Below are 25,000 nucleotides of genomic sequence, written 5' to 3' on the forward strand. Positions count from 1 at the left end.
TCCTCCTGCTCCCCGTCACCCCCCTGCACCTCCTCCTCCCCCCTGCACCTCCTCCTGTTCCCCGCCACCCCCCTGCACCTCCTCCTGCTCACCGCCACCCCCCTGCACCTCCTCCTGCTCCCCGCCACCCCCCTGCACCTCCTCCTGCTCCCCGCCACCCCCCTGCACCTCCTCCTGCTCCCCGCCACCACCCTGCACCTCCTCCTGCTCCCCGTCACCCCCCTGCACCTCCTCCTCCCCCCTGCACCTCCTCCTGTTCCCCGTCACCCCCCTGCACCTCCTCCTCCCCCCTGTCACCCCCCTGCACCTCCTCCTCCCCCGTCACCCCCCTGCACCGCCTCCTGCTCCCCGTCACCCCCCTGCACCTCCTCCTCCTCCTCACTCCTCATCATCTATCTCCACCTCCTCCTTCTCCTCACTCCTCGTCATCTCTCTCCACCTCCTCCTCTCTCCTCCCTCATCTCCTCCTCCCTCCTCATCACTCCACCTCACTCCTCATCTCCTGGTCTCTCCTCCTCCCTCCCCACCTCCTCCTTGTGTTGGTGGAGGAGGTGCTGTGGTTTGTGTTGGTGGAGGAGGTGCTGTGTGTGGTTCTGGTGGAGGAGGTGCTGTGGTTTGTGTTGGTGGAGGAGGTGCTGGTGTGGTTCTGGTGGAGGAGGTGCTGTGGTTTGTGTTGGTGGAGGAGGTGCTGGTGGGGTTCTGGTGGAGGAGGTGCTGGTGGGGTTCTGGTGGAGGAGGTGCTGTGTGTGGTTCTGGTGGAGGAGGTGCTGTGTGTGGTTCTGGTGGAGGAGGTGCTGGTGAGGTTCTGGTGGAGGAGGTGCTGTGTGTGGTTCTGGTGGAGGAGGTGCTGTGTGTGGTTCTGGTGGAGGAGGTGCTGGTGGGTTCTGGTGGAGGAGGTGCTGGTGGGGTTCTGGTGGAGGAGGTGCTGGTGGGTTCTGGTGGAGGAGGTGCTGTGTGTGGTTCTGGTGGAGGAGGTGCTGTGTGTGGTTCTGGTGGAGGAGGTGCTGTGGTTCTGGTGGAGGAGGTGCTGGTGGGTTCTGGTGGAGGAGGTGCTGTGGTTTGTGTTGGTGGAGGAGGTGCTGTGTGTGGTTCTGGTGGAGGAGGTGCTGTGGTTTGTGTTGGTGGAGGAGGTGCTGTGGTTTGTGTTGGTGGAGGAGGTGCTGGTGGGTTCTGGTGGAGGAGGTGCTGTGGTTCTGGTGGAGGAGGTGCTGGTGGGTTCTGGTGGAGGAGGTGCTGGTGGGTTCTGGTGGAGGAGGTGCTGTGTGTGGTTCTGGTGGAGGAGGTGCTGTGGTTCTGGTGGAGGAGGTGCTGGTGGGGTTCTGGTGGAGGAGGTTCTGGTGGAGGAGGTGCTGGTGGGTTCGGGTGTGGTCCCAGGTACCGGCGGTGACGGGCGCGGTGTGCTGTGTTGCAGACGTACTCCGGCAGGCTGCAGAGGCTCTGCGAGGCCAGGGGCCACTTCTACCTCAACGTCAGCTTCCCCGAGGAGCACGCCGCCTCCTTCTCCCTGGAGCGCCGGCAGGAGATGGAGAAGAGCTCCGTGTGTGTCCTGCTCCTCAAGTCGTCCCTCTCCAGGTGCGGGCCACGCCCCCACAGGCTCATGGGGCCACGGCCCCTCCCCGTCCCGGGGGCCGTCCTGACAGCCGCGTGTCCCCCCGTGTGTGTGTGCGTAGCTCGGCGGTGGAGGACGCGGAGGAGGCGTTCGTGAGGAACCCCGACGGGCGCCCCCTGGTGGTGTACCTCCGTACTGACGGGGGGCAGGACCTTCCGGAGCCCACCAGACTGCTGCTGGAGAGGGTCAACGCCGCCGACACGGCCGCCAAGGTCCAGGTGAGGGGGCGGAGTTCATGGTGGTGATGGTGGTCGTCATGGTGACGTCATGGTGGTCGCCATGGTGATGTCGTGATGGTGGAGGGTGATCGTGCTGACGTCACGGTGGTCGTCATGGTGACGTCGTGATGGTGGAGGGTGATCGTGCTGACGTCATGGTGGTCGTCATGGTGACGTCGTGATGGTGGAGGGTGAACGTGCTGACGTCATGGTGGTCGTCATGGTGATGTGGTGATGGTGGATGGTATTCGTGCTGACGTAATTCGGGTCGTCATGGTGACTTCACGACGGTGTAGGGTGATCACGCTGTCATCAGGGTGGTCGTCATGGTGACATCGTGATGGTGAAGTGTGATCCTGCTGACATCATGGTGGTCGTCATGGTAACCTCGTGATGGTAGAGGGTGATCACGCTGTCGTCAGGGTGTTCGTCATGGTGACATTACATTTGGGGTCGTCATGGTGACGTCGTGATGGTGGAGGGTGATCCTGCTGACGTCATGGGGGTCGTCATGGTGACGTCGTGATGGTGGAGTGTGATCCTGCTGACATCATGTTGGTCGTCATGGTGACATTGTGATGGTGGAGTGTGATCCTGCTGACATCATGGTGGTCGTCATGGTGACGTCGTGATGGTGGAGTGTGATCACACTGGCGTCATGGTGGTCGTCATGGTGACTTCACGACGGTGGAGGGTGATCACACTGGCGTCATGGTGGTCGTCATGGTGACATCGTGATTGTGGAGGGTGATCCTGCTGACGTCATGGTGGTCGTCATGGTGACGTCATGATGACGTCACCTGCGTGTGCTCCAGGTGGTGGACCACAGCGGCTCCGCGGCGGAAGGAGCGGCCTTGATCTTCTCCCAGCTGGAGAAGGTCATCAAACAGGTGGAGACATTCTACACCCTCTAGCCAGTACCACACCACAATGCACACACCCTCAAACCCTCAACACCAACCCCCCGCCCCGGTCCTGACGAGGCGTTGTCCCCCTGCGGCCCACCAGCAGCTGTTAGGTCTGGAGGGGGCCGACGGCGACGCTAAGGACTCTGGGGCGGAGGAGTGTGCGGACGAGGACTGGGGGGACGTGCTGTGGGACCTCCACGATGAGCAGGAGCAGTGTGAGGCCTTCCAGCAGGCCTGCTGCACCTCCTCCCCGCTGGGCCTGCAGAAGGTGAGCCCTGTCTCTCCCCCGGGAGCTCCTTCTATATTCTCTTCCTCCAGAGGGGAGTCCGTGTCCTCCTCTAGGGGTGCTCCTCCTTCCGTCCCTTCCATTCTTGTACACACTTCTCTGGACCACTTGGATGATTCTTAGTCATTTTCATTTCTCTCTCTTCAGTGACGTCTAATGTCTCTTAGAGCGTCTAAATGTCTCTCTCTCTTCAGTATCTAGAGCGTCTAAATGTCTCTCTCTCTTCAGTTTCTACAGCCTCTAAATGTCTCTCTCTCTTCAGTAACTAGAGCCTCTAAATGTCTCTCTCTTCAGTTTCTACAGCCTCTAAATGTCTCTCTCTTCAGTTTCTACAGCCTCTAAATGTCTCTCTCTCTTCAGTAACTAGAGCCTCTAAATGTCTCTCTTCAGTAACTAGAGCCTCTAAATGTTTCTCTCTCTTCAGTAACTAGAGCCTCTAAATGTTTCTCTCTCTTCAGTAACTAGAGCCTCTAAATGTCTCTCTCTCTTCAGTAACTAGAGCCTCTAAATGTCTCTCTCTCTTCAGTATCTAGAGCCTCTAAATGTCTCTCTCTCTTCAGTAACTAGAGCCTCTAAATGTCTCTCTCTTCAGTTTCTACAGCCTCTAAATGTCTCTCTCTCTTCAGTTTCTACAGCCTCTAAATGTCTTTCTCTCTTCAGTAACTAGAGCCTGTAAATGTCTCTCTCTCTTCAGTAACTAGAGCCTCTAAATGTCTCTCTCTCTTCAGTAACTAGAGCCTCTAAATGTCTCTCTCTCTTCAGTAACTAGAGCCTCTAAATGTCTCTCTCTTCAGTTTCTACAGCCTCTAAATGTCTCTCTCTCTTCAGTAACTAGAGCCTCTAAATGTCTCTCTCTTCAGTAACTAGAGCCTCTAAATGTCTCTCTCTCTTCAGTAACTAGAGCCTCTAAATGTCTCTCTCTTCAGTTTCTACAGCCTCTAAATGTCTCTCTCTCTTCAGTAACTAGAGCCTCTAAATGTCTCTCTCTCTTCAGTAACTAGAGCCTCTAAATGTCTCTCTCTCTTCAGTAACTAGAGCCTCTAAATGTCTCTCTCTCTTCAGTAACTAGAGCCTCTAAATGTCTCTCTCTCTTCAGTAACTAGAGCCTCTAAATGTCTCTCTCTCTTCAGTAACTAGAGCCTCTAAATGTCTCTCTCTCTTCAGTAACTAGAGCCTCTAAATGTCTCTCTCTCTTCAGTAACTAGAGCCTCTAAATGTCTCTCTCTCTTCAGTAACTAGAGCCTCTAAATGTCTCTCTCTCTTCAGTAACTAGAGCCTCTAAATGTCTCTCTCTTCAGTAACTAGAGCCTCTAAATGTCTCTCTCTTCAGTAACTAGAGCCTCTAAATGTCTCTCTCGCTTCAGTAACTAGAGCCTCTAAATGTCTCTCTCTCTTCAGTATCTAGATCGTCTGAATGACATGGTGGCAGCCCCCCCTCCCACACCTCCACTGCTCCTCTCTGGGGGTCCGGGGTCTGGCAAGTCTCTCCTGCTGTCCAAATGGTGAGGAGGAGAGTCGCCCCCTCTGGGATGGTTCGTCACCAGGCTATGAAGGCTCACAATGTGTCTCTCGTCAGGATTGAACTGCAGCAGAAGACCTCCCCCAACACCCTGGTGCTGTACCACCTGGTGGGCCGTCCTCTGTCCACCAGCTCAGAACCTGTTCTGCTCATCAAACGCCTCACTGTCAAGGTGCCCCCTTTCTCCCTGGCACTAGCAGTACCCCAAGTTTACCACAAGGTCTCGGTTTTGCCCCGGGTGCGGGCTCACTGTATAGGTTCAGCCAACGTTAATCTGGAATCTACCGCTTCAATTGTATTGATCGTGTTGGGTTTAGTCCAGGTGTAATCAGAATCTCCAGGAGAAACCAGGTGCAACCAGGTGTTGACAGGTCTATTCAGAATGTCTTGGTTTAGTCCAGGTGTGACAGGGTGAGCCCAGGAGTGACCAGGAGTGACCAGGTGTGACCAGGTGTGACCAGGCGTAAGCAGGTGTAAGCAGGTGTAAGCAGGTGTAAGCAGGTGTATAACCAGGTGTAACCAGGTGTAAGCAGGTGTGAACAGGTGTGACCAGGTGTATAACCAGGTGTAACCAGGATGTTGCTCTGTAGCTGCTGCAGCACCTCTGGTCGGTGGCGGGTCTCTCCATGGAGCCCAGTAAGATCCTGGAGGACTTCCCTCGATGGCTGGAGCGCCTGTCGGCCCGTCACCACGGCAACATCATGATCATCATCGACTCCATCGACCAGATCCAGGTACGTCGCCTGGCGCGTCGCCACGGTAGCAGTAGAGTGTTCCGCTGGCTCCCTGTCTGACGCAGCTTGGGTCCGCAGAACGCAGAGAGACACATGAAGTGGCTGATCGACCCGCTGCCCGTCAACGTCAGGGTGGTGGTGTCCGTCAACGTGGAGACCTGCCCGCACACCTGGAGGTAGCGCACCTGCAATTAACACCCCGCTCGTTAAAGATCAGCAACCAACACCCAGCCCGTCAACCAATTGATAAACCAATCAATCGATAAATAGTCCCTTAACCCGACACATCTGTGTGTGTGGTTGTGTGCGTGTGTGTGTGTGTGTGTGTGTGTGTGTGTGTGTGTGTGTGTGTGTGTGTGTGTGTGTGTGCGTGTGTGCGTGCGTGCTTGCGTGCGTGCGTGTGTGTCTCCAGGCTGTGGCCCACCCTCCACATGGAGCCCCTGAGCCCCAGGGAGGTGAGGAGCATGGTGGGCTCAGAGTTCCAGGACCTGGAGGTCCAGCTGTCCAAGGACCAGGTCAGTGTCTCCACCAACGCCTCCTCACCTGGGAGGAGGAGGTGGGGGGAGGAAGAGGTGGGAGGAGAGTGGAGAGGAGGGGTGAGGAGTGGAGAGGAGGTGGGAGAAGAGGGGAGGAGGAGATGAGAAGGAGTGGAGAGGAGGTGGGAGAAGAGGGGAGGAGGGGGTTGGTCAGAAAGAGTGGAGAGCGGAGAGGAGAAGTGAGGAGTGGAGAGGTGGTGGGAGAAGGAGGGAGGAGGAGGTTAGAAGGAGTGGAGAGGAGGTGGGAGAAGGAGGGAGGAGGAGGTTAGAAGGAGTGGAGAGTGGAGAGGAGGTGGGTGAAGGAGGGAGGAGGAGGTTAGAAGGAGTGGAGAGGAGGTGGGAGAAGGAGGGAGGAGGAGGTGAGAAGGAGGGAAGAGTGGAGAGGAGGTGGGAGAAGGAGGGAGGAGGAGGTGAGAAGGAGTGGAGAGCGGAGAGGAGAAGTGAGGAGTGGAGAGGAGGTGGGAGAGGTTTGAAAAGGGGAATAGAAGGTGGGAGGTGTGAGGAGGTGGGAGCAGGGTTAAGGAGGGGACTGCGGTTGCGCGAGGAGGTGTGAGAGATTCTTGTCTCGGGGAGGTGAGAGGAGGTTTGAGGAGGAGCTGATTGTGAGGAGGTTGCGTTGCAGGAGAAGAGGCTGGAGCAGCACTGCCGCTCCGCGTCCGCCTGCAGCGCTCTGTACGTCACACTGCTGGCCCGCCTGCTGTCCAGGTCAGTCCCCCCTACAGGCTCTGTACGGACCCTGATTGACCCCCTACAGGCTCTGTACGGACCCTGATGGACCCCCTACAGGCTCTGTACGGACCCTGATGGACCCCCTAGAGGCTCTGTACGGACCCTGATGGACCCCCTACAGGCTCTGTACGGACCCTGATGGACCCCCTAGAGGCTCTGTATGGACCCTGATGGACCCCCTAGAGGCTCTGTAACGAGCCTCATGGACCCCCTAGAGCAGGGGTCTCAAACTCGCTTGCTGAGACGCTTGCCACGCTTTTTTATCACTTGTGATAGGATGACCAGATGTCCCGGTTTTGCCGGGACATCTGGTTTTGATCCAATTTTGATTTAGGTGTTCTGAGTCCCGACAAAAGCTAAAGGACGCTAAAATGTCCCGGTTTCCACCAACCACTATGAAATGTCCCCTGTTGTCAGCGATAACATAGCCAACGTGATCTAATTACAGCCCGATCATTAACTTACATTGGGTCAGTTGTGCTACTTTTATTGTGGAACACTTGATGCAGCCCAGCCTGACCCAGACTCTACCTCCAGCGGCCCCCAGGTAAGTTGAGTTTAAGACCCCTGCCCTAGAGGCTCTGTATGGACCCCATGTACCAGGTAGGGGCCATGGTGGGACTTCACCAGATTTCTTATATATCGAGACCTTGGGAGATCCATAGTTTAAAGTTTGTCCGTCAATGTGTTGGGAGTCTCTGAACCGTGTGTTGTTCTGTGCTCCAGCTGTAGGGGGCGCTGGACTCTGGAGAAGCTGCTGGAACAGTGTCTCCTCTGCCAGGACACCATGTCTCTGTACCGCCTGGCCCTCCAGGTGACCCTGGACTCCCTGAGCTCCCAGCAGGACCGACACACCACCACCGAGGTACCACGTAGATCCAGAACGTCCGGTGACATAGATCCACAATGACTGATGATGTAGATCCAGAACGTCCGGTGACATTGATCCACAATGACTGATGATGTAGATCCAGAACGTCCGGTGACATTGATCCACAATGACTGATGACGTAGATCCAGAACGTCCGGTGACATAGATCCACAATGACTGATGATGTAGATCCAGAACGTCCGGTGACATTGATCCACAATGACTGATGACGTAGATCCAGAACGTCCGGTGACATAGATCCACAATGTCTGATGACGTAGATCCAGAACGTCTGGTGACATAGATCCACAATGTCCAGTTACGTAGATCCAGAATGCCTGGTGACGTAGATCCAGTGGTAACGTATCTCTGTGGTGTTTCACGGTCTCAGATGCTGTGTCTGGTGTGGGCCAGCCGGAACGGAGTCAGCGAGTCAGAAATCCTGGAGCTGATTCCGGATCTGGAGTTTCCTGTTCTGTCGTCTGTGCTACAGCAGCTCAGCAAACTACGCATTCTGACCCTGGTCGGCGGACTGATCCGCTTCCATCACCTGCAGGTAACTCACCTGTGCAGTCTGTCACAGGTAACTTACCCGTTCCATCACATTGACAATCAACCAAATGTTTACCTTTTTTCTGGTATGTGTGTGTGTATGTGTGTGTGTGTGTGTGTGTGTGTGTGTGTGTGTGTGTGCACTTGCATGCGTGTGTATGGGTGTGTGTGTGCGCCTGTGTGTGCGTGTGCGTGTGTATGTGCGCGCGTGCGTGTGTGTGCGTGTGTATGTGCGCGTGTGTGTGAGTGTGTGTGTGTGTATCTGTGCGCGCGTGTGTGTGTGTGTGTGTGTGTGTGTGTGTAGGCCTGGGAGGCTGTCAGGCAGGAGTTCCTGAGTGGGGGGGACAGGGCGGTTCCTTACAGAGACAAACTCATCCTCTACTTCAACCAGAAGCTCAGGTACGGGTGACCCCCGACCTTTCACCTTTCACCTAACCCGGGACCATTTGAACCCGCAACCCTTACTGTGTTTTTGTGTGTGTGTGTGTCTCTGTGTGTATGTTTCTGTCTCTGGTTTGTGTGTGTGTGTGTGTGTGTGTGTCTGTGTGTGTGTGTGTGTGCTGGTGTGTGTGTGTGTGTGTGTGTGTCTGTGGTGTGTCTGTGTCTTTGTCTGTCTGTGTGTGTGCTTGTGTGTATGTGTGTGTCTCTGGTGTGTGTGTGTGCGTGTGTGGGTGTGTGTCGGTGTGTGTGTGTGTGTCTGTGTGTGTGTGTGTGTCGGTGTGTGTGTGTGTCTGTGTGTGTGTGTGTGTGTGTCGGTGTGTGTGTGTGTGTGTGTGTGTGTGTCTGTGGTGTGTCTGTGTCTTTGTCTGTCTGTGTGTGTGCTTGTGTGTATGTGTGTGTCTCTGGTGTGTGTGTGTGTGTGTGCGTGCAGCCAGCAGGAGGTGTGCTGGAGGACAGCAGACGAGCTCCCCTGGCTCCTGCAGCAGCAGGGGGAGAAGGAGAAGCTGCAGCTGGTGCTCCTCAACCTCCTGGTGTCCCAGGACCTCTACAAGAGGTAGCTCCTCCTCCTGCGCCTCCTCTACACCTCCTCAAGGAGACCTGCTCCAACCCCGGCCTCCTAGTCCCCAACCCAAGTCCTACCCCGGCCTCCTAGTCTCCTAGCCCTGGTCCCCTAGTCTCCTAACCCCAGTCCTACCCCGGCCTCCTAGTCTCCTAGCCCTGGTCCCCTAGTCTCCTAACCCCAGTCCTACCCCGGCCTCCTAGTCTCCTAGCCCTGGCCACCTAGTCTCCTAACCCTGGCGTCCTAGCCTCCTGACCCCAGTCCTAACCTGGTCTCCTAGTCTCCTAACCCTGGCCACCTAGTCTCCTAACCCTGGTCCTCTAGTCTCCTAACTCCAGTCCTACCCTGGTCTCCTAGTCTCCTAACCCTGATCTCTAACCCTGGTCTCTCTTGGCCCCCTGGTCTCTCACCCTGGTCTCTCACCCTGGTCTCTCACCCTGGTCTCTAACCCTGGTCTCTAACCCTGGTCTCTCACCCTGGTCTCTCAACCTGGTCTCTCACCCTGGTGTCCCCTGGCCCCCAGGGGCCGGTTCTGGGAGCTGCTGTGCTACTGGCAGTGCGTGGGGAAGGACCGCGGCTCCATGGCCGCCCAGTACTTTGAGTCCCTGCGGCGGTACGAGCAGAGCTGCCTGGGGGAGGACAGCATGAGGAGGCTGGCCTGCCTCTACGAGACCCTGGGCCGCTTCCTCCGGGACCTGGGCCTGGTCAGCCAGGTGAGACCCCCGTCTAGCATAGATATAGAACAAATAGACCTGGTGAGCCCCCCGTTTACCATAGCTATAGACCACATAGACCTGGGCCTGGTCAGCCAGCTGAGACCCCCGTTTACCATAGATATAGAACAGCCCACCGTTTACTATAGATATAGAACAGCCCCCCGTTTACCATAGATATAGAACAGCCCACCGTTTACTATAGATATAGAACAGCCCCCCGTTTACCATAGATATAGAACAGCCCCCCGTTTACCATAGATATAGAACAGCCCCCCCATTTACTATAGATATAGACCACATAGACCTGGGCCTGGTCAGCCAGGTGAGTTCCTCTGGGTGTTCCTCTGGGCTCCTCTCAGGCTGTGGTTTCTCTGTAGCTCCTCTCCGCTCCTCTATGGCTGTAGCCACTCTGGTGTCCGCACCTTTCTGGCTGTAGTTCCTCTGGGTGTCCGCTCCTCCTCTAAGGCTGTAGCCCCTCTCAGGCTCTAGTTCCTGTAGGTATTAGCCCCTCTCAGGCTCTAGTTCCTGTAGGTATCAGCCCCTCTCAGGCTCTAGTTCCTGTAGGTATCAGCCCCTCTCAGGCTCTAGTTCCTGTAGGTATCAGCCCCTCTCAGGCTCTAGTTCCTGTAGGTATCAGCCCCTCTCAGGCTCTAGTTCCTGTAGGTATCAGCCCCTCTCAGGCTCTAGTTCCTGTAGGTATCAGCCCCTCTCAGGCTCTAGTTCCTGTAGGTATCAGCCCCTCTCAGGCTCTAGTTCCTGTAGGTATCAGCCCCTCTCAGGCTCTAGTTCCTGTAGGTATCAGCCCCTCTCAGGCTCTAGTTCCTGTAGGTATCAGCCCCTCTCAGGCTCTAGTTCCTGTAGGTATCAGCCCCTCTCAGGCTCTAGTTCCTGTAGGTATCAGCCCCTCTCAGGCTCTAGTTCCTGTAGGTATCAGCCCCTCTCAGGCTCTAGTTCCTGTAGGTATCAGCCCCTCTCAGGCTCTAGTTCCTGTAGGTATCAGCCCCTCTCAGGCTCTAGTTCCTGTAGGTATCAGCCCCTCTCAGGCTCTAGTTCCTGTAGGTATCAGCCCCTCTCAGGCTCTAGTTCCTGTAGGTATCAGCCCCTCTCAGGCTCTAGTTCCTGTAGGTATCAGCCCCTCTCAGGCTCTAGTTCCTGTAGGTATCAGCCCCTCTCAGGCTCTAGTTCCTGTAGGTATCAGCCCCTCTCAGGCTCTAGTTCCTGTAGGTATCAGCCCCTCTCAGGCTCTAGTTCCTGTAGGTATCAGCCCCTCTCAGGCTCTAGTTCCTGTAGGTATCAGCCCCTCTCAGGCTCTAGTTCCTGTAGGTATCAGCCCCTCTCAGGCTCTAGTTCCTGTAGGTATCAGCCCCTCTCAGGCTCTAGTTCCTGTAGGTATTAGCCCCTCTCAGGCTCTAGTTCCTGTAGGTATCAGCCCCTCTCAGGCTCTAGTTCCTGTAGGTATCAGCCCCTCTCAGGCTCTAGTTCCTGTAGGTATCAGCCCCTCTCAGGCTCTAGTTCCTGTAGGTATTAGCCCCTCTCAGGCTCTAGTTCCTGTAGGTATTAGCCCCTCTCAGGCTCTAGTTCCTGTAGGTATTAGCCCCTCTCAGGCTCTAGTTCCTGTAGGTATCAGCCCCTCTCAGGCTCTAGTTCCTGTAGGTATCAGCCCCTCTCAGGCTCTAGTTCCTGTAGGTATCAGCCCCTCTCAGGCTCTAGTTCCTGTAGGTATCAGCCCCTCTCAGGCTCTAGTTCCTGTAGGTATCAGCCCCTCTCAGGCTCTAGTTCCTGTAGGTATCAGCCCCTCTCAGGCTCTAGTTCCTGTAGGTATTAGCCCCTCTCAGGCTCTAGTTCCTGTAGGTATTAGCCCCTCTCAGGCTCTAGTTCCTGTCGGTATAAGCCCCTCTCAGGCTCTAGTTCCTGTAGGTATTAGCCCCTCTCAGGCTCTAGTTCCTGTAGGTATCAGCCCCTCTCAGGCTCTAGTTCCTGTAGGTATTAGCCCCTCTCAGGCTCTAGTTCCTGTAGGTATCAGCCCCTCTCAGGCTCTAGTTCCTGTAGGTATCAGCCCCTCTCAGGCTCTAGTTCCTGTAGGTATTAGCCCCTCTAAGGCTCTAGTTCCTGTAGGTATCAGCCCCTCTCAGGCTCTAGTTCCTGTAGGTATCAGCCCCTCTCAGGCTCTAGTTCCTGTAGGTATCAGCCCCTCTAAGGCTCTAGTTCCTGTAGGTATCAGCCCCTCTCAGGCTCTAGTTCCTGTAGGTATTAGCCCCTCTCAGGCTGTAGTTCCTGTAGGTATCAGCCCCTCTCAGGCTCTAGTTCCTGTAGGTATCAGCCCCTCTCAGGCTCTAGTTCCTGTAGGTATCAGCCCCTCTCAGGCTCTAGTTCCTGTCGGTATAAGCCCCTCTCAGGCTCTAGTTCCTGTAGGTATCAGCCCCTCTCAGGCTCTAGTTCCTGTAGGTATCAGCCCCTCTCAGGCTCTAGTTCCTGTAGGTATTAGCCCCTCTCAGGCTCTAGTTCCTGTCGGTATCAGCCCCTCTCAGGCTCTAGTTCCTGTAGGTATCAGCCCCTCTCAGGCTCTAGTTCCTGTAGGTATCAGCCCCTCTAAGGCTCTAGTTCCTGTAGGTATCAGCCCCTCTCAGGCTCTAGTTCCTGTAGGTATCAGCCCCTCTCAGGCTCTAGTTCCTGTAGGTATCAGCCCCTCTCAGGCTCTAGTTCCTGTAGGTATCAGCCCCTCTCAGGCTCTAGTTCCTGTAGGTATCAGCCCCTCTCAGGCTCTAGTTCCTGTAGGTATCAGCCCCTCTCAGGCTCTAGTTCCTGTAGGTATCAGCCCCTCTCAGGCTCTAGTTCCTGTAGGTATCAGCCCCTCTCAGGCTCTAGTTCCTGTAGGTATTAGCCCCTCTAAGGCTCTAGTTCCTGTAGGTATTAGCCCCTCTCAGGCTCTAGTTCCTGTAGGTATCAGCCCCTCTCAGGCTCTAGTTCCTGTAGGTATTAGCCCCTCTCAGGCTCTAGTTCCTGTAGGTATCAGCCCCTCTCAGGCTCTAGTTCCTGTAGGTATCAGCCCCTCTAAGGCAGTACTTCCCCCCCCCCCCCCCAGGCCGTGGCCCCCCTGCAGCGGTCCCTGGAGATCCGGGAGACGGCCCTGGACCCGGACCACCCCAGCGTGGCACGCTCGCTGCACCAGCTGGCCGGCGTCTACGTGCACTGGAGGAAGTACGAGGGCGCGGAGCAGCTGTACCGCCAGGCGCTGCAGATCAGCGAGAACGCCTACGGCGGCGAGCACGCCAGCGTGGCCCGCGAGCTGGAGGCCCTCGCCGTGCTCTACCAGAAACAGAACAAGTGAGGGGCGCCCCCTCCGTACCGGCACCCTGGGGGACACCCTTGGGGACACCCAAAGAGACACCTAAAGTCACGAGTGTGATTGTGTGTTTAGTGTAACGCTGTCTCTGCCGTCAGGTACGAGGAAGCGGAGAAGCTCCGTAAGAGGTCCGTCAGGATACGACAGAAGACGGCCCACCAGAAGGGACACATGGTGAGACGGGCGGACGGACAGACATACATGCAGACAGACATTCATTGTTATCTTAGCATAGTCTGTCTCTGTGTCTGTGTCTATCTGTCTCTCTCTCTTACCTGTCTCTCTTACCTCTCTCTCTCTCTCTCTCTCTCTCTCTCTCTCTTACCTGGCTCTCTCTTACCTTTCTCTCTCTCTCTCACGTGTCTCTCTCTCACCTGTCTCTCTCTCCTGTCTGACAGTACGGGTTCACCCTCCTGAGACGCAGGGCCCTCCAGCTGGAGGAGCTGACCCTGGGGAACGACTCGGCCGACTGCGCCAAGACCCTGAACGAGCTGGGGGTGCTTTACTACCTGCAGAACAACCTGGAGTATGTAGAGACTATATACATAATATATACACTATATTTATAATATATACATAGTGTACAGAGACCCTGAACGAGCTGGGGGTGCTGTACCACCTGCAGAACCTGGAGTATGTAGAGACTATATACATAATATATACACTATATATAATATATACATACAACCTGGAGTCCGACTTCACTATATATATACTAAATATACCATATACTACCCACTGAGTTCTAGCTGTGCGCTAACGGTGTGCTAATGTTGTGCTAACTGCCAGGGCAGTGCGGGGCTAGCTGTTTGCTAACTGTGTGCTAACCCCAAGGGCAGTGCGGGGCTAGCTGTTTGCTAACTGTGCGCTAACCCCAAGGGCAGTGCGGGGCTAGCTGTTTGCTAACTGTGTGCTAACCCCAAGGGCAGTGCGGGGCTAGCTGTTTGCTAACATTGTGCTGACTGAGTGCTGCTGGTTTGCTAACGGTATGCTAATGGTGTGCTAACCGCAAGAGCAGTATGGGGATAGCTGTTTGCTAACGTTGCGCTAACCCCCAGGGTAGCGCAAGGCTAGCTGTTTGCCAACTGGTTGCTAATGCTGTGCTTCCCCCAGGGCGGCGCGGGGCTTCCTGAGCCGCTCCCTGGAGATGCGTCAGCGGGTGCTGGGCCCGGAGCACCCGGACTGCGCCCAGTCGCTCAACAACCTGGCGGCGCTGCACAGCGAGCGGCGGGAGTACCAGGCGGCCGAGGACCTCTACCAGAGGGCCCTGGAGCTGCGCAAGGCCGCCCTGTCCCCGGACCACCCCTCCCTGGCCTACACCCTAAAGCACCTGGCCATGCTCTACAAGCGCAGGGTGGGGATGGCTAAATACTGCAATATACAGCTATACGTCTCACTATATCACGTATATACAACTATATACAGCTATACGTCTCACTATATCACGGATAAACAACTATATACAGCAATACGTCTCACTATATCACGGATATACAACTATATACAGCTATACGTCTCACTATATCACGGATATACAACTATATACAGCTATACGTCTCACTATATCACGGACATACAACTATATACAGCTATACGTCTCACTATATCACGGACATACAACTATATACAGCTATACGTCTCACTATATCACGGACATACAACTATATACAGCTATACGTCTCACTATATCACGGATAAACAACTATATACAGCAATACGTCTCACTATATCACGGATATACAACTATATACAGCTATACGTCTCACTATATCACGGACATACAACTATATACAGCTATACGTCTCACTATATCACGGATATACAACTATATACAGCTATACGTCTCACTATATCACGGATATACAACTATATACAGCTATACGTCTCACTATATCACGTATATACATATATACAGCTATACGTCTCACTATATCACGTATATACAACTATATACAGCTATACGTCTCACTATATCACGGATATACAACTATATACAGCTATACGTCTCACTATATCACGGATATACAACTATATACAGCTATACGTCTCACTATATCACGGATATACAACTATATACAGCTATACGTCTCACTATATCACGGATATACAACTATATACAGCTATACGTCTCACTATATCACGGATATACAACTATATACAGCTATACGTTTCACTATATCACGTATATACAACTATATACAGCTATACGTCTCACTATATATCGTATATACAACTATATACAGCTATACGTCTGTATATCACGTATATACAACTAAATACAGCTCTACATCTCTCTTCATCACGTATAAACATATATACAGCTATACGTCTCACTATATCACGTATATACAACTATATACAGCTATACATCTCTCTTCATCACGTATAAACATATATACAGCTAAACATCTCACTATATCATGTATGTACAACTATATACTGCTATATATCTCACTATGTTACGTATATACAACTAAATACAGCTATTAACATCTCACTCTATACAGCTATACATCTTAATATATCCATCCATTGACAATTTTATACATCTAAATCAAAATCTTAATACAGTATATACATCTATATATATATATACATCTACCTTTCTCTCTTTCTGTCTCTCTTGATGTATATCTATCTATCTATCTCTTTCCATCTCTCTATCCATCTACCGATATATATACAGTATATAATTTACACACCCTCAAACTACATACGCAGGGTAGGAGACACCTTTGTAAAAGTGTGTGTGTGTGTGTGTGTGTGTGTGTGTGTGTGTGTGTGTGTGTGTGTGTGTGTGTGTGTGTGTGTGTGTGTGTGTGTGTGTGTGTTCCAGGGTAAGCTAGAGAAGGCGGTCCCCCTCTACGAGCTAGCTCTGGACATCAGACAGAAGAGCTTCGGGGCAAAACACCCCAGCGTTGCCACGGCGCTGGTCAACCTGGCCGTCATCTACTGCCAGCTGGTGAGACGGCTACCATGCTAACACACTGCTAACACTGACAGCATGCTAGCACTGATGCCATGCTAACACACTCAGCTTACACTGACAGCATGCTAACACTGATAGGGGTATGGATATTGTCTGGGCGTAACAGAGTACTGGCTTTGGTCTGGGTTAAACAGGGTACTGGGTATAATGGGTATAGGGTAGGGCCTGGGTGTAACAGGGTACTGTCTATGGTCTGGGTATAACAGGGTACTGTCTATGGTCTGGGTGTAACAGGGTACTGGCTATGGTCTGGGTGTAACAGGGTACTGGCTATGGTCTGGGTGTGACAGGGTACTGGCTATGGTCTGGGTGTAACAGGGTACTGGCTATGGTCTGGGTGTAATGGGGACTGGTTCCTGGTACAACCTGGTATGTTCCCTGGTTCCAGAAGAAGCACGAGGAGGCTCTCCCTCTGTACCAGCGGGCGCTCCGGGTCTATGAAGACACGCTAGGCCCCTCCCACCCCCGCGTCGGAGAGACCCTCAAGAACCTGGCCGTCCTCAGGTAGAACCAGCCTTCTTACACCCGCTAGAACCTTCTAGAACCCTGGACTAGGAACATCAGACCCCACCTAACCCCCCTCTCCTCTTTCCTTCCTCTTCTCTCTCCTCTCACCTCTCCCCGCTTTCCACTTTCTCTCTCTCTCCTCCCTCCTCTCCTTCTCTCTCTCTCTCCTCTTCCCCCTCCTCTCTCTCTCTCTCCTCCCTCCTCTCCTTATCTCTTCCCCTCTCTCTCTCTCCTCTCTCTCTATCTCTCTCCTCTTCCCCCTCTCTCTCCTCTTCCCCCCCCTCTCTCTCTCTCCCCTCTCTCTCTCTCTCTCTCTCTCTCCAGCTACGAGGAGGGGGACTTTGAGAAAGCTGCAGAACTCTACAAGCGGGCCATGGAGATCAAGGAGGCGGAGCCATCGCTGGTGTGTGGGACCGCCCCTTCACGCCACTCCTCCAATGGGGACACGTTCAGCCTCAGAGGCCCCGCCCTCATCCCCCAGACCCCCAGGTGAACACTAGAGGGGGCGGAGACGGGATGAACAAGCTTATTGAAGACCTTAACCTTCTCTGTCCATGGTGAACATCACTGCCTGCAGGAGCGTCTCGCATCAATACCGCCTACATTAAGTATTTTGATCAGACACCTTCACTGTAAAGGTACGGCCACACTGAACGCGTTACGCGCGTAGGATTACGCGCGTAGGATTACGCGTGTAACGCGCCTAACCTGCCGCTTGATCGTGTGTCACAAAGATGGTTCAACGCGCCTACGCAGCTAGATGAGCCCGCCCAAAACTTATTTTCCCCCGCTACTTTTCTTTTGCTCCACAAACATGGCTGAGATCACCACCATCGCTGTGCTGTATTTGTTGTAGTTGCGTTGGTGCGTTATTTAGGTGCGTAAAACGCGTCTAACACGCCTAACGCGCTGCTTTAGCACGTGTAACGCATCTACGCGCCTAAATCAATGGTTCCCCTTGATGGTGAGCCTCCCGTTTACCTGCAAAAAATCTGCAAAAATGCAGATTTTCTACACCTCTAACGCGCGTAACGCGTTCAGTGTGGCCGTACTTAAGACAACTGAGGAGAGGCCTTGAGTGTCCAAAGACTTTTATTTTGTTAAAACATTTCTAGTTTGTCCTCACAGGAAGGGAAATAACTTAACCCTCCAGTATAGTATAAGTAGAGTATGAATGTACAGATAAAGATGTCAATGCAAAGCGTCCGACCTTAAACTGTGAGCGCAGACGTTACACACGACAGAACTGCGTGGCTCCTCTCCCCCCCCCCCCTTCAACCTTCAGAAGTAACTAGAGTAACTGACCTAATAAAGTAACTAGTACATAATGGACTGAATGAAGCAACTGACCTATAAAGTAACTTGTACAGAATGGACTGAATGAAGTAACTGACCGATAGAGTAACTTGTACAGAATGGACTGAATGAAGAAACTGACCTTTAAATTAACGAGTAACTAAAGTAACTAACTGAAAAGACTGACAGAGGTAACTGAATTATAAAGTATTAGTACTGAATGGCCAGACTGAGAGGTACCTATTAAGTAACTAGTAACTAACGGAAAGGAAAGACTGAAGTGACTGCGAGGTAATTAACCTACAGAAGGAACTAAAATAATTAGTAGTGGATGGATCACCAGGGTGTTCAGCAGCTGGTTGTGTCCGCTCTGTTCCCAGTACTCACTGCAGTCTGCACTATTCAGTGTTCTTTGTTCAGGGAGGTGCGCTGCTAGTCTCTGGGCTTCACTGCCTCATGCCAAATAAACTGTCTTCCTTTTATTATGAATCATGTTTGAAGTGCCACATTAGCTTCACTATTATGGTACAGTTTTATATTGTTACTCTATGATAAGTCATATGTGATCATGGTTTTATATTAAAGGATCCATCGTGTATAAAATGTATATGCAGTTTGGAAACTTGTTCCATCAAATAAATATTTTATTGAAAGACGTTTGATGATGTGATGTTACAGAAGAGATCTCCATGAACAAAGCACTTAACAGAGTTTATGATATTAGTATTAAGACTCTACAGCACGTATATGTTACCTGTATCATGTTAATGGGTTTAGCTCTGCTGGAACTCATAATGGACGATGCTAGTAGCTCAGCAAAAGCTGCTTCGAGACGACATTTCTCTAGAAGTGCTGTGGGCTTTCTGGGGAAATGAAATAAAACAAGGTTAGCAATGGGCATGCTCCTGGGGGTCAGGAAGGGGTGGTCGATGCTAGCAGCTAGCCGTTAGCTTCTAGCGGCTAGCTTCAGATCTGCTTCATGCGGGCCATCAGCTCCTCCAGGCTCTCCTCCGTCTCCTGCACCATCGCCCCTTCAGCCGAATCCTGAGGAATCCAACGCAGCAGTTTAAAACGAGCAGTTTAAAACAAGCAGCTTAAACCTCAAGCACCGTTGTGAATACTGAGGAACCCAACGGAGCAGTTTAACCTAAGCAGCTTAAAGCTCAAGCACGATAATGAATCCTGATGAACCCAAACCAAGCCGCCTAAACCAAGCAGCTTAGACCAAGCAGCTTAAACCTAAAGCACCATTATGAATCCTGAGGAACCCGCCAAAGCAGTTTAAACCAAGCAGCTTAAACCTCAAGCATCATTATAAATCCTGAGGAACCCAACAAAGCAGTTTAAACAAAGCAGCTTCAACATTAAGCAGGTTTATCAACCCTGAGGAACCCAACCAAGCAGCTTAAATCCGAAGCATGACTATGAATCCCGAGGAACGAAAACCAAGCATCTTAAAACAAGCAGCTCAGACCTAAAGAGATTATGAATCCTGAGGAACCAAAACCAAGCATCTTAAAACAAGCAGCTTAGACCTAAAGCACGATCCTGAATCCGGAGGAACCAAAACCAAGCCGGTTAAAGCCAGCAGGATGCTGAAGCATTGTGAGGAGGTTCAGCAGCACCCTGACCTTCTGAGCAGGAAGGGTGTAGGCTACAGTGATGCCTTCTGGGAGATCTGGGACGGGCCCAGAGGACTCCTTCAGCTCCTCCTCCGTCACCTCCGACACCACCTCGATACCTGCACACATGCACGCAACAATTTTTATGGTTTGTAGTATATAAAAATATATTATTATGAAGGTGTATTATATATGTTATGGTACATGATTATAAATACCCCAGTCGTTCTCCTCATGGACGACCTCCTCCTCGACCTCCACCACCTCCTCTCTTGGCTGCTCCGCCTCCCTCCTCTACAGACACACACACACACACATTACTCCCTTAAACTAAAATACACAGTGACCTGTCTCTGTACTGTCTAACCCCTACCTGCTCCTTAATGACCTGTCTCTGTACTGTCTAACCCCTACCTGCTCCTTAATGACCTGTCTCTGTACTGTTTAACCCCTACCTGCTCCTTAATGACCTACCTCTGTACTGTCTAAACCCTACCTCCTCCTTAATGACCTGTCTCTGTACTGTCCAACGTAACCTGCTCCTTAATGACCTGTCTCTGTACTGTCTAACCCCTACCTGCTCCTTAATGGCCTGTCTAACCCAGGGGTCTCAAACTCGCGGCCCGGGGGCCAATTGAGGCCCGCGGGATGATATTTTGTGCGCCCCTACTTGACATCAAAGTTTAGTGTTAGTGCGGCCCGCGCATTGTTGTCAAACGCACAGTTTGCTGAGTCGCTTGCCACGCCTTTTTATCACTTGTGATAGGGTGACCAAATGTCCCGGTTTTGCCGGGACAGTCCCAATTTTGAGTTGAGTGTCCTGAGTCCCGACAAAAGCCAAAGGACGCTAAAATGTCCGGGTTTCCACCAACCGCTATGAATGTCCCCTGCGATTACATAGCCAACGTGATCTAATTATAGCCCGATCATTAACTTAGATTGGGTCAGTTGTGCTACTTTTTTTTGTGGAATACTTGATGTGGCCCAGCCTGACCCAGACTCTACCTCCAGCGGCCCCCAGGTAAGTTGAGTTTGAGACCCCTGGTCTAAACCCTACCTTCTCCTTAATGACCTGTCTCTGTACTGTCTAACCCCTACCTGCTCCTTAACGACCTGCCTCTGTACAGTCTAACCCCTACCCGTCTCTGTACTGTCCAACTCCTACCTGCTCCTTAATGACCTGTCTCTGTTCTGTCTAACCTAACCTGCTCCTTAATGACCTGTCTCTAATGAAAGTGTCTGCTAGATGAGTGACCAGTGTGAACCGGTGTGAACCGGTCTCAGCCCACCTGGTACTCGGCCTGCTGCCTCCTGCAGTGGCTGTGGTCGCAGTGGGGGTTCGGCCTCATGGACATCTTGGGGAAGAAGTCCTGCATGGCGTTGTAGCCCAGGTAGTGGCTCACCACGCCGAATTTCAGCAGGTACCTGGGGTGGGGGCGCGCGCGCACACACACACACACACACACGATGAATGAGAAATAAATGGCAGAAAGATAGATAAATGATAAGATCGATTATTGATAAAGGATCGATAAATATTTGTAGATAAATTATACTTGAATGCTTAAATGATACATCAATGATCGATACATTAAAGATAAATGATAGATATCGGATGAATGATGATAGCTGAATGATGATGATGATGATGAAGGCTCACTTGAGTACGTTCTGCACCAGGATGCCGGCGACCACGCCCATGGTGGTAGGCAGGCTGGCCGCACACACCCCCTCCCTCTTCAGGGTCTTCTCGTCGATGTTGGCCGCCACCACCAGGGGGGGGGCGCACTGTCACAGCAGGGGGCACGGTGTCAAGGGTCAGGGGTCAGGACAGCCACACACTCATACAACTGGTAACAAGGTTTCATAGCGAACATATATTTCATAACGGGATCAGTGTAGAGTGTGTGTGTCTATGTTTGTGTGAGTGTGTGTGTGTGTCTATGTGTGAGTGTGTGTGTCTATGTTTGTGTGAGTGCGTTTGTGTGCTCGTAAATCTGTGTGTGCGTCTGTAAGTGTGTGATGCGTGTGTGTGTCTGTGAGAGCGTCTGTGTGCGTCGGTGTCTGTGTGTGTGTTTTCGTATCTGCGTCTGTGTCGTTTTGTGTGTGCGTATCTGTGTCTGTGTATGTGTGTATATGTGTGTGTGTGTGTTTGTGTATGTGTGTGTGTGTGTGTTTATTGATGTATACGTGCGCGCGTGTGTGTGTGTGTGTGTGTGTGTGTGTGTGAGTGCATCTGTGTATATGTGTGTGTGCGTTCGTGGTGTGTGCGTGCATGCGTGCAGGGTGTGTGTCTGTGTGTGTCAGTATCTTTGTGTGTGTGTCTGTACGTGTCTATCTGTGTGTGCGTGCGTACGGAGAAGCAGGCGGTCTCCCCGGGGATGATGAGCTGGATGTGTCCCGACACGGCGTTCTCACTGACGCCTGACTCCATCCAGACCTGGCCCAGCTCGTTACACGCCTGTCACAGACACACAACAGCATGCAGTGGTACATGTGTCACAACATGGATAACATGTATGCATACAACGTAATACAACTATCGATGACGGGTCTATCTGTGAGCCTTTGATCTATGATGTATTGATGGGCTATTGATCTATTAGGTATTGATCTATCATGTATTGATCTATGAGGTATTGATCTATGAGGTATTGATCTTTGATGTATTGATGAGCTATTGATCTATTAGGTATTGATCTATGAGCTATTGATCTATGAGCTATTGATCTATGAGCTATTGATCTATGATGTATTGATCTATGAGGTATTGATCTATGAGCTATTGATCTATGAGCTATTGATCTATGAGCTATTGATCTATGATGTATTGATCTATGAGGTATTGATCTATGAGCTATTGATCTATGAGCTATTGATCTATGATGTATTGATGAGCTATTGATCTATTAGGTATTGATCTATCATGAAATGATGAGCTATTGATCTATTAGGTATTGATCTATGATGTTTTGATCTATGAGGTATTGATCTATCATGTATTGATGAGCTATTGATATATGAGCTATTGATGAGCTATTGATCTATGACGTATCTATCTATGAGGTATTGATCTATGAGCTATTGATGAGGCATTGATCTAAGATGTATTGATCCATGAGATATTGATCGACGGACCGTGTTGATGGCTATCCGGGCCTCAAAGTTGTCCACGCAGCTCAGAATCAGGTCAACGGGGGAGCCCTCCTCCAGTCCCCCATGACTGAAACACACACACACACACACACGCACGCACACACACACACACACATACGTTATTCACCCGTCACCCTCTCACCCCTCCTCACCTTTCAACCACCCTCCAACACACAAACACACCTGTCATTCACCCACTAACCCCTCACCTTCCAACACACACACACACACACACTCAGCCCCTTGGGGGGCGGGGCCGAGGTGTGTCAGGGGGCGTGACTGTACCTGATTCGCTCCATGAAGTGGTTGAAGTTGTCCAGGGTGGTGATGTTGTAGTCGTGGGTCTCGAAGGTCACGTCTGGGTTGATGTTCCTGTGAGAGAGGAGAGGGAACCTCAGAACGAGACCGCAACGCAAGGATACAGCCTCTAAACCCTCAAGGATGCAGCCTCTAAAGGCTCAAGGATACAGCCTCTAAAGCCTCAAGGATACAGCCTCTAAAGGCTCAAGGATACAGCCTCTAAACCCTCAAGGATACAGCCTCTAAAGGCTCAAGGATACAGCCTCTAAAGCCTGAAGGATACAGCCTCTAAAGGCTCAAGGATATAGCCTCTAAAGCCTCAAAGATACAGCCTCTAAACCCTCAAGGATACAGCCTCTTAAGGCTCAAGGATATAGCCTCTAAAGCCTCAAGGATACAGCCTCTAACTCCTCAATGATACAGCCTCTAAAGGCTCAAGGATAGAGCCTATAAAACCTCAATGATACAGCCTCTAAAGCCTGAAGGATACAGCCTCTAATGCATTAAGGATACAGCCTCTAATGCATCAAGGATACAGCCTCTAAAGCAACAAGGATACAGCCTCTAACACAATCTAACAGCTAGATGAACACAGGTCCATTGTAGCATGAATAACATGATGAACAGTGATGACCAGTCAACGTGATCCTAACAGTGATGACCACATGATTAACATGCACAGTGATGACCACATGAATAACAAGATGAACAGTGATGACCACATGAATAACATGAACAGTGATGGCCACATGAATAACATGATCCTATCAGTGGTGATGACATGAATAACATGATCCTAACTGTGAGGACCACATAAATAACATGATCCTATCAGTGGTGATGACATGAATAACATGATCCTAACTGGGAGGACCACATGAATAACATGATCCTAACAGTGATGATGACATGAATAACATGATCCTAACTGTGAGGACCACATGAATAACATGATCCTAACAGTGATGATGACATGAATAACATGATCCTAACTGTGAGGACCACATGAATAACATGATCCTATCAGTGGTGATGACATGAATAACACGATCCTAACTGTGAGGACCCACTTTAATTACATGCTCTTAACAGTGTTGACCACATGAGTAGCATGAGCAGTGACGGGGTACCTGAGTGTGTGTTCAGCGGCCTCCACTTTGCTCATGCCAGCCTGGTGCGGCTGGAAGAACAGTCGGTTCATGTTGGCAAGCTCCACGCGGTCGTAGTCGAACAGCAGCAGCTGTGGCCAAGAGGAGAGACCGTCAGACCAACGCACTACACACTGCACCCTACACACTGCACCCAACACACTACACACTACACACTGCACCCTACACACTACAGACTGCGCCCTACACCGAGGACTGCAGCTGCAGTATAGGGCCCGTAGTTCACAGGTGTCGTTACCGATCAGGTTATGGGTGTCATTACCTTACCGATGCCACACCGGGTGAGCATCTCCGCCGTGACGCTGCCAACTCCGCCCACGCCCACCACAGCAACCGTGTAGCTCCGGATTTTCTGAACACGTGAAGATGTCAGGGTAATGAATAACTGAGGGGGGAGAGATAAATGGTTGAACAAAAACGACGGCCGGCTTCGGTACCTCATAGTCCTGCACGATGCCCATCCTCTTCAGAGCCATCAGGCGACTGGAAAACAAATACAGTGTGTTTAACATCCACTGTAGACATCAGGCCTGAAATCGGATGTCACATCGGATGTCACATCTGACTCCGTTTTAACATTTACATTTTAGAGCATTTAGCAGACACTGTTATCCAAAGCGACCTACAATGGTGCATACACACATTCACACACAGACGGCGGAGTCAACAATCCAAGGCGACAGCCAGCAGTTGAGGCTGAGGTGTCTTGCTCAGGGACACCTCGACACTAAGCTAGGAGGAGCCGGGGACCGAACTAGCAACCTCCCAGTTACAAACCAACCCGCTTTACCTCCTGAGATAAACAAACCCCAACGAGGACCTCCACAGGAGGGCCAACATCCTGAGTCTGATACCAGACGGGAGTGTACCAGTAGGGGTTGGAGTCTGAGACCAGACGGGAGTGTACCAGTAGGGGTTGGAGTCTGAGACCAGACGGGAG

General features: G+C 51.7%; 2 protein-coding genes across 3 annotated transcripts in view; one reads left to right on the forward strand and one right to left on the reverse strand.

Annotated features, from left to right (window-relative positions):
- The window catches only part of nphp3 (nephronophthisis 3), a 21,813-nt gene extending 4,792 nt beyond the window's left edge, over positions 1-17,021 (forward strand). The window contains exons 7-28 of one of the 2 annotated variants that reach the window (XM_079754740.1): positions 1,412-1,572; positions 1,671-1,827; positions 2,643-2,717; positions 2,836-3,003; positions 4,420-4,523; positions 4,598-4,712; positions 5,131-5,274; positions 5,353-5,450; positions 5,687-5,789; positions 6,433-6,515; positions 7,266-7,404; positions 7,802-7,966; positions 8,267-8,361; positions 8,834-8,956; positions 9,486-9,675; positions 12,761-13,002; positions 13,120-13,195; positions 13,420-13,547; positions 14,135-14,375; positions 15,858-15,983; positions 16,399-16,514; positions 16,842-17,021. In XM_079754740.1, the coding sequence (XP_079610866.1) occupies positions 1,412-1,572; positions 1,671-1,827; positions 2,643-2,717; positions 2,836-3,003; positions 4,420-4,523; positions 4,598-4,712; positions 5,131-5,274; positions 5,353-5,450; positions 5,687-5,789; positions 6,433-6,515; positions 7,266-7,404; positions 7,802-7,966; positions 8,267-8,361; positions 8,834-8,956; positions 9,486-9,675; positions 12,761-13,002; positions 13,120-13,195; positions 13,420-13,547; positions 14,135-14,375; positions 15,858-15,983; positions 16,399-16,514; positions 16,842-17,010 (3,018 nt within the window). In that variant the 3' untranslated portion in view covers positions 17,011-17,021. The remainder of the gene's footprint in view (positions 1-1,411; positions 1,573-1,670; positions 1,828-2,642; positions 2,718-2,835; positions 3,004-4,419; positions 4,524-4,597; positions 4,713-5,130; positions 5,275-5,352; positions 5,451-5,686; positions 5,790-6,432; positions 6,516-7,265; positions 7,405-7,801; positions 7,967-8,266; positions 8,362-8,833; positions 8,957-9,485; positions 9,676-12,760; positions 13,003-13,119; positions 13,196-13,419; positions 13,548-14,134; positions 14,376-15,857; positions 15,984-16,398; positions 16,515-16,841) is intronic. The other variant, XM_079754739.1, reaches the window with a different exon arrangement.
- Positions 17,022-17,099: 78 nt separating this feature from the next.
- Positions 17,100-25,000, reverse strand: part of uba5 (ubiquitin-like modifier activating enzyme 5) — an 8,061-nt gene continuing 160 nt past the window's right edge. Inside the window, exons 2-12 of the mRNA XM_079754742.1 lie at positions 24,498-24,543; positions 24,323-24,412; positions 24,022-24,131; positions 22,877-22,963; positions 22,574-22,658; positions 21,792-21,896; positions 21,096-21,223; positions 20,725-20,860; positions 19,654-19,729; positions 19,445-19,554; positions 17,100-18,857 (exon numbers count right to left, since the gene is read on the reverse strand). Coding sequence (XP_079610868.1) covers positions 18,780-18,857; positions 19,445-19,554; positions 19,654-19,729; positions 20,725-20,860; positions 21,096-21,223; positions 21,792-21,896; positions 22,574-22,658; positions 22,877-22,963; positions 24,022-24,131; positions 24,323-24,412; positions 24,498-24,543 — 1,051 coding nt within the window. The 3' untranslated portion in view covers positions 17,100-18,779. The remainder of the gene's footprint in view (positions 18,858-19,444; positions 19,555-19,653; positions 19,730-20,724; positions 20,861-21,095; positions 21,224-21,791; positions 21,897-22,573; positions 22,659-22,876; positions 22,964-24,021; positions 24,132-24,322; positions 24,413-24,497; positions 24,544-25,000) is intronic.

The sequence above is a fragment of the Pollachius pollachius genome (genome assembly GCF_949987615.1).
Source record: "Pollachius pollachius genome assembly, chromosome: 17".
Classification (NCBI taxonomy): Eukaryota; Metazoa; Chordata; class Actinopteri; order Gadiformes; family Gadidae; genus Pollachius; species Pollachius pollachius.